Raw genomic sequence first — 8479 nt, 5'->3', positions numbered from 1 at the left:
AGAGAGAGAGAGACTGCTGCCATGACTGGAAAGGCAGGGCAGTCAGAGCATCCTCTTCAGACAACAGCCTTCAAAATGTTCTTAGCAGCCCTCCTGAGGATCTGAGCCCAATCCCCAGAGCTCAGGGCAAGTCTGACTTTTATAACCTTTTAGTCATGGAAGTGAGCATCCTGTCATATGATTTAGTTCACCATAGCACAAGTGACAGAGTACAAAGCAGGTTTTGGTTAGATCCATAAATCGGGGGACTGCTGTTAGGACACAGAGCAGAGCGCTTAACTGTGTCTCAGCGAGTGTCAGGGAGGTGTGGCTTGATCTTTTCAGATTGGGATCTGGTCTGAAGGGCAAGCCCATGGTCCAACAGTAAGAAGGTCATGAAAGTCCCGAATCTGGACTTATTACATTATTATGTTCTCTACCCCCTTTTGTTGTTTTGTTATTTGAGACAGGGTTTCCCTGTGTAGCCTAGGATCTTGATCTGTAGACCAGGCTAGTCTCAAACACACAGAGATCGGCCTGCCTCTGTCTCTTGGAAGATGGGATTAAAGGCAGATGCCACCACCTCTGGGTTTTATGTCGTTCTTCCTGTTGTAGATATCCTTATTTTCTTGCCCTGATTCAAAGAGTGGGTTTTAAGGACTTCCTGGATCCTGGTACTGTTCCTCTTCTCCTTTTACTTAGGGTTTACACTGACAATAGGAATCAGTACTAAAACCTCTACATATAATTTTTGCATTAAGAAGATTATTCTGTAGCTTCTGCTTCTAGCTTTATTATTCATGCATCTATTTGTCTTTTGTGTTTAATTTAATTTTTAAAACTGCATTTATTATTGTGTGTGTGTATGTTCATATGGCATGAAGCAGGTATACATACCATGATGAATTTGTCAGAGGACAAGCTTGTGGGGAGAGTACCTCTTTATACCTATCTGTGAGTTCTCAGGATGTAAGTTGAGTGGCCAAGCTTGCAAGTGAAGTGCCTCTACCTACAGATCACTTTTTCTGGCTGCCTAGCAATATTGCCTTGGAGACTACTTAGGGAAGCTAGAAGTAGCTGGTCATGGAGTATGCAGTGAATGACATATGAGGCAGCATTGGGGACAAGGCAACAACATCTGAGCATCACTTCATAGCTGTGAAACGATATTACTTACCTGACTGAAGTTCAGTGACTCTGCCCTCCATGGTTCCTACCCACATAAGAATAAACTCATATTCATCACACATATACATATTACAAACAAACACATAGACTTTAAATCTCTAAAATAGAATGTCATAGGGGATGTAGAAATTTGTCTAGCATCCCTGAAGCCTTAGGTTCTGTAGCTGGAACTCCAAACAAAACAATAACAAAGTAGGGGCTGAGCTTGGGAATTGTAAACAAAATTATAGAAAAATATTGTAGCTTGGGAAGGTACTTGTCTAACACATTCTTGCATCACTCACTGGCATTAGAGAGCCAGCATCAAAGGGGGAATGGGCCTGACATCATAGTATTAAATTATCAATTTCAGTTAATCAATTGAAGCTTTTATAAACCCTAGAAACTCACTAACACGCCAGAGTTTACAAAGCTACTGTTGACTGCCCACCCAGGGTGTCCATAAGCAAGCCAGCAGCAGTTTCATCTTAGCAACCTGGTCCACATTTTCTCAGGGTTTAAGCACACAGTGCTTCCTCTTCTGCTGTCCCAGGACCCCCATCAGCTCCCTTGCACTTTCCCATCCACCTGGGAGATAAAATGCCCCAGAGCAAGGAAGAAAATCTCCTCTGCTGGCTGCTTTGTCCCTGCATTTCGTTCTCACAGTGATCTTCTGATTTTCTGCAGGCCTCCTTTTACTCCTCTTTAAAAATGTATACTGTTCAGGGAGGGTTTGTATTATGCTCAAGCCTCCACCCATACAATAGATTGGATCAGGCAACACAATCTAGTAGCCTAGGGCCGGACCAGGCTATTAACAGACCTGTGAATAGATGTATAGCAACACAGCCAGGCCCACTACTGGCTAGGTTGTCAGCAGTGATTTCCAAACCTTTTAACAAGTGCTTGCTCCTCAGCTATTTTTAGGTTTCTGAGCCACAGCCACTTACTATCTGATCTTCTCTAGAGACTCCTGAGTGAGAGGCTGTGTGGGTAAGGGAGCCCACTGCTAAGCTTGCTGACCTAAATTCAATCCCTGGGCCCACCTGCTGGGATGAGAGAATAGATTCTGAAAATCCACATACCTGACATCACACAAAGACACAAATACAGGAATAAATAAATGCATTGAATTTAAGGGGAGGGCTCTATGCCTGCTACTTCCCTATACACAGTAGAAACACGACATTTATTCTTTATTTCAAGGTAAAAACACACTGGATTAAGGGATTTCAGTGTATCTCCCAAAAAGTAACTGTTGTTTGTTCCTGAGCTCTTAGGTTGGGCAATGAGGACAGGCAGGTGACTTAGAGACCACAGGTCTGCTGACACAAAGGAACCTGAGTGCTTCACTGGCTGTTTCCTTTCAGCACCATTTTGTCTCTGCTCTTTCTTGGAACTCTGCACACTGAGACCATCAGTAGCTGTCTGCATGCTACTGGCAAGTCTGATGCTGTTGGTTTGTAAGTTGCAGGCTGAACATGCCTAATCCAAACCCCCAGTCTGCAGTGCTCCCAAATCTGAAACCTTTTGAGAATGGACTTGATAAGAGATATTTAACCTGCTTCCCTTAGATTGCAAGAAAAAATAGAACAGTGTCCACTTTCTATCAAATGTGCAAATCTCCATTGTGTTAGGTCTTGTGTGGGATCTACATGCTAAGAGGCAGGGCTAGATAGTGTGTGTCTTCTCAGGATTGACTGAAATGAGCATGCTGAGCCTGGAAACTGTGGGTGAAGTCAGTCACCACTGAGGGGAGTCCCAGCCCCTATACCTCCTCAGTCTCACAGATGCTTAGAGAGATCCGAGGATCTGACACCTGTCAATCATAAAGTGTTTCCATGGAAATCTGGGCTCTGTTCTCATCCATGCTGTCAGTGCAGCTGCCTCCTATGGGTGAGCCTCTCCACTGCCCCACCCTGCCATATCCTAGTCGCTAAGAAGTTCAGGAGCGGAGCCTCTGCCTGGACACAGCCTCTCGCAGGTGCTACAGCCGAAGCTCTTGTCTCTTCTTGCTTGACTGATTACTGCTTTCCTCTTAATTTCCAAATCCAGAAATTTCCACGAGTCCACCAACAAGGCCCACAGCTACAGGAAGACCCATGGCTATTTCAACAAGATCCACACATGTACCAACATCAACCAGAGTCTCTACCTCTACTCCTCCAACATCTGCACACACACAGACTCACAAACCAGGTAAAACCCAATGTGTATCAGGGCCTAGAGTCCTTCTTATAAGGACAGTAGGACACACAGATACTGAGTAAAGGAATAAGCTTACAACTGGTGAAGAGTTTTGAACTGGGTCCCAAAAATGTGTATCAGGGCCCGGAGTCTTTCTTATAAGGACAGTAGGACACACAGATACTGAGTCAAGGAGTAAGCTTACAACTGGTGAAGAGTTTTGAACTGGGTCCCAAACAACAGCTTTGAGAGGCCTGTGATTTTTCCAGGCTCAAGCTGCATTCACCCTCTGTGGTGTAACAGCTCGAAGATGGAGGATACCTGTCTCTCTTTATTATTAGGTTCCCAGGGGATTCACTAGTAGCCAGATGTAGGTGAATCATAGACCTACGGCAGCTGATGAGGATGGTGGGAATCTGGTCCAGCTGAGCATGACTCTGTGAAGAAGAAACAGGGAATGACTGAGAACCAGGGTCACTGGATCCTTTGTGTCCATTTTGAAATTGTCCCACCCAGCTGAGGCCTTAGTTCAGTGACACTAACGGTTAGTGTTTCCTGAGCACTGGGCAGGATACTGCATGCTGTATAACACAGTGTATCATTCTCAGACAACTGTCTGATATAGCTGTGGTCTATCCCTATTGTATAGTGACAGAAACTGACACAGTATCAGAAAGTTGGTGGAGGTTATGAATCTAGAAAGTGGCTGAGACTCTATACCTGTTCACTTGGTTCTTCTAGCTCCAGGGTCAGGCTACTTGTGGACCGAGATGACTTGGAGCGTTTGTTCTGTTTTCACATAGTGACAGGAAAAGGCTTCAGAACACCCCTCTTTAATAAGAGGCAGTGGGATGTCTCGTAAGGTTTGGCTATAGGCATCTTTTCATTCATTCATGTAGCATGAAAAGTGCAAAATATATCCTTGGCATGAAAAAAAAAAACCTCACATTGAATTTGAAGGTTTTAGGAAACCATTTAACCTGCTCATGCTTTTGAGTGAGGCTATGTAGTTCATATTTCAAATTGCCTACAGGTAAGAGTTCAGATTCAATATTTATTGATGGGTAGTAACCTGATGAAGTAATGGAGAAATCTTGTCATCCTGGAGGCAAGGTTAGGTCAAACCTTCTACATCTAGGAGTGAAACAATCACAGTTCGAGAGGTTCTCAAAGCTTCCTAAACCCCGTCCATGCTGTGAGGTATGTCTCCATTCTGACAAGCAGCAGAAGCCTCAGAGCTGTTTTGATAGAGGAAACTCATGCCAGGTATTGCTTGCCCTCCCCTCTCTTGGCCTGCAGATACATTCAAGCAGCAGAGTCCTGAAGGACTGGGCGGCAGGCCAAGCTTGCAGAGGCCTCTAGGCTTTACCTAGGATTTTAGAGAACAGGATTTGTGAGAAAACCCACTTTGTTCCAGGCAGCTGCACACGCTAAGGACTATGAGACTCTCAGGATTGACAGAACTTTTCAGTTCTTAGCTTGTGGTGCTTTGGAGGATGAGCCCATAGGCTGAGTTTGGAGAACATGGATAAGTTACTGACTTAATTGAAACCTGAGATTTAGAAGAGAAGTGTTGGCTCATCTGTTCATAGGACCTCTTGGGAGTGGTGTTAGTGTAATCTTATTTGTTCTATTGTTAGCTTCCTGAAGAGTTGCAGTTGTGGGTTGAATTGTGCAGCGTAGAGAGAAGACAAACAGCCAGGTTACTGTAAGAAAAGGACACACATCTTCACACCCACTTCTTGTGCTCATCCTGGCTGCTCTAAATTCTGTTCATTGAATATAAGATGTGACAGTGTAAGTCCAGTGGAGAAAAGTAACCCAGGCTAGGGAAACAAGTTAAGGTCATGATGCTTTTTGCCAAGAAGTAAATGGCCATCTAACATCTGTGTGACCATCTAAAATCTGTGTTGTCCCGTTTTTCATTCAGAAGGACAGCCACATCCTTTTTGATGCTTGAGTGTTAGGGTTAAACAAGAGAAGAGTGCAAAACAGGGGGGCATTGCTCAAATGTGAGCATCAGGTTGTAGTAAGGTAGGGCATCCAGGAAGACCCCTGAGGGGTCGGTTCTAAGGAAGCTCAGGGTTAGGAACTCCTGTGTGGCCTCAAGCAACTTCCTCTAAGACCCTTTGCTGTTCTGAGAAGGGAAGCGTTTATTGGACTCACAGAGAGGCAAGCGCTCAGCTCTTCGTGTGGACTGTGCCATTGTTGGGGAACCTGTAGGGACTCCAGGAAGAGAAAGGGAAATACAGGCTGCATTGGAGAGGTCCTAGTGGAACATTTGGAACTCTATCTCTCCAAAGCCTTGGAGAAATGGAAGATGAATTCGATAGCTGGAAATTATTCTTAGTAACGGAAAGGGAGGAGGATGGGAGAGCTGACTTCAATCAGTCACTCACTCACCCAACCACATTCAGCAAAGAATTGTTGGCTTATTTTTAAAGAGAGAGGGATAAAGGAGAATTCCAGAAGAGGCAGGCTGCAGGACCGGAATCACCACCAGAATGAAATGGCTCCCTTGAGTAGGACTCTGAGACAGAACAGTGTGTCTACTCCATATTGTGCTTTGAGCACGTCTCCCTGCAAAGAAGTGGGAATAATCTTGACCTGGAGGAAGGCCTGTAGTGAAGAGGGTAGTGAGAAACTTCCAGGCCCTTTCCTAGAGAATGAAATACTGCCTGTTTTAATCCTGATCTTAGCTGATTTTCCTATTCTCCGTGTGCTAGTATTGACTGTACGTTCCAGAGAAACTCATGCATCTAGAATGGAAAGTGTGAAACAATTCTGAATACCAATAAAGTTTTCTAGAGTATTAGAACACAGATCTCACTTGCTCAGGATAGTGAAACAACTACAGGCAGTGGTCATCTTTGGATACATTTCTAAGAGGAGTCAGCAGATACAGAAGTGGGTAGGAAGGGGCCCTTTCTTCTTAAGATGATTGGGGAGGCACTGTGTATGTGTAGGGGTGTGATGGTAAGTTTTGGGTTACATTTTTTTTTTCAATTTTCCTTGGTGGGGACCAACTTGTTTCCTAGCTGAAATAGTTCTTGCATTGTTCTTGTTCCAGAGGCCACTACATTTTATCCAGATTGGACTACAGCTGAGGTGACAGAAACCTTATCCGATACTCCTGCAGGTAACTATGGAAGCCTTCCTGAACCTCGTGATAGGCCAATATCTCAATAAAGCTGATGTTGAAAAACACACAGCCTCTGAAAACAAGACAGATCTGACTTTGTAAATGGTGGTAGGGTCAGAGGCACAGCTCCATGCTACTCCACACAGCAGCCTGAAGTGGTAGCTTCTCCACATGTACCTCCATTCATGCAGAACTAAGTTATATGGCTTCTCCGTGGGAAAATAATGTCAGGGAGATTCAACATGATGTAGTGTTAAAGGTTTATGAATGTATATTTAACACAGATCCCAAGCACAGGGATCATAAGAGAGATGCTTAGGAAAGGATATTGACACACTGTGGCATTGGTAAAGGTTTGTCGATTAATTTCACATTAGTGTATACACCGAGAACATTCTTGATAGCTGTGCTTGCCTGGAATCATAGATACCTTTTTAGTGATTTATTTCATGGTAGTTCATGCTACTGCTAAATTGGGGGAAACTCTATAATTCTTTGGAGACACAAACCTTTTAATTTATCCACCAATACTACGTACATTTCTCATTAGAGATACGATATTGTTAAAGTGAACTTCACAGTATTCACTCTCCTCACTGCTCCTTCATCACATAGCAATAGTAACACCCCCTTTGTTTTCCAACACAGTGTTGAATGTTCAAGCTTCAAATGCTCCTTCCTTATAATCTTAATCCTCAAACAGTGTAAGACACATGGGCCTTGTGGATATTATTTAAAGTTGTAGTAAAAAAAAATGAAATCTAAATTTTTATGTTTGTAACTAATTTTTCCAGACTGGAGTAACACTGTGCCATCCTCAGATGACTCTTGGGATAATAACACTGTAAGTGCATGTCTTTCTAATTTATTAGCCATGTTCCCTTCTATATCTTCCAGGAAGCACACTGTATTTAAGAACCGTGTCCATAATATTAGTCTCCAGGAAGAAACAAGGTTGTTTTTAGTGTGTGTAAATAGCACAGGAGAAATGGGGTAGAGGTAAGAAGGCAGTCAGATATGGAGTTGTGAAGAGTATTTAACTATGGAGAGTAGCAGAGCCCTTGCTAGGGGTGTGTGTTGGTGTGTGGGTGTGTGTATGGGGGGGGGTCTTCTTTCTTGTGAGTTCTTCTTGAAGCAGCAGAGGGGGTAGAGCCTTGCGGAGGAGGGTACGGCTTTATCTTATATTTAGCGTTGTTGTATAATAATAAAAAGTTTACTTACCTAAAGCTAAGTTACTTTGCTACTGTAGGTGGCCTGCCTTCTGTGTTCCTCTGAGGCCAGAAACTGAAGGTCAGATACAGTTAGAGTTGAATTATCTTTCCTTTTTATTATCATAAGAAGATGCTTTTACAGTGCTGACTTTTAAAAGAGGCATAACTGAATACATGATATATCAACCCACATTAACCATGCAGTCAGAACGTTGACTGAGTTATACACACATGCCATCAACTTGAGCAGCACAGGCCACCTTTCCAACATTTTCGAATTCCCATGTCTCCATGTTTCACTGCCCATGTTCACTGTTCACTACTGCCTTAGCTCCTTGGATCTTGCTGCATATTCCAGACCAGCCCCAGGCCAGTGAAGATGAAGGTCTAGGTTTAAGGTCTAGCTTGTGTTTTCTGATCCTTGGTGCCCCTTTGGCTTGCTATTTATTGATTGATTTGTCGATTTATTACTACTGTTATTCTATTTATTGTCTCCTTAGGAAGCAATCCCTCCACAGAAGCCACAGAAAAACCTGACTAAGGGCTTCTATGTTGGCATCTCCATTGCAGCCCTGCTGATATTGATGCTTCTGAGCACCATGGTTATCACCAGTAAGTAATTTCATGACTGTCCCCAAGGAAGAGGAGAGTCAGGGTTCTCAGTCCTTCTGAGAAGGACTTACTTATAAGCAAGTGTACATGCCATAGGGGTTTGGAGTTCACATGACTTCCATATGCCCAGATCCAAGACACACAGTAAGCCATCCATTCCTAAAGGGATGTGTTAGAACCT

At 43.6% G+C, this 8479-nt stretch overlaps 1 protein-coding gene across 4 annotated transcripts in view; it reads left to right on the top strand.

Annotated features, from left to right (window-relative positions):
* LOC110304629 (T-cell immunoglobulin and mucin domain-containing protein 2) overlaps window positions 1-8479 on the top strand; it is a 35429-nt gene that overhangs the window by 20276 nt on the left and 6674 nt on the right. For all 4 annotated transcript variants that reach the window (XM_029483908.1, XM_021176058.2, XM_021176057.2 and 1 more), the window contains 4 exons: window positions 3202-3345; window positions 6404-6472; window positions 7270-7319; window positions 8187-8298. In XM_029483908.1, the coding sequence (XP_029339768.1) occupies window positions 3202-3345; window positions 6404-6472; window positions 7270-7319; window positions 8187-8298 (375 nt within the window). The remainder of the gene's footprint in view (window positions 1-3201; window positions 3346-6403; window positions 6473-7269; window positions 7320-8186; window positions 8299-8479) is intronic.

Source organism: Mus caroli, chromosome 11 (genome assembly GCF_900094665.2).
Source record: "Mus caroli chromosome 11, CAROLI_EIJ_v1.1, whole genome shotgun sequence".
In the NCBI taxonomy this organism is placed as follows: domain Eukaryota; kingdom Metazoa; phylum Chordata; class Mammalia; order Rodentia; family Muridae; genus Mus; species Mus caroli.
This window is presented reverse-complemented; position numbering and strand designations above follow the sequence as displayed.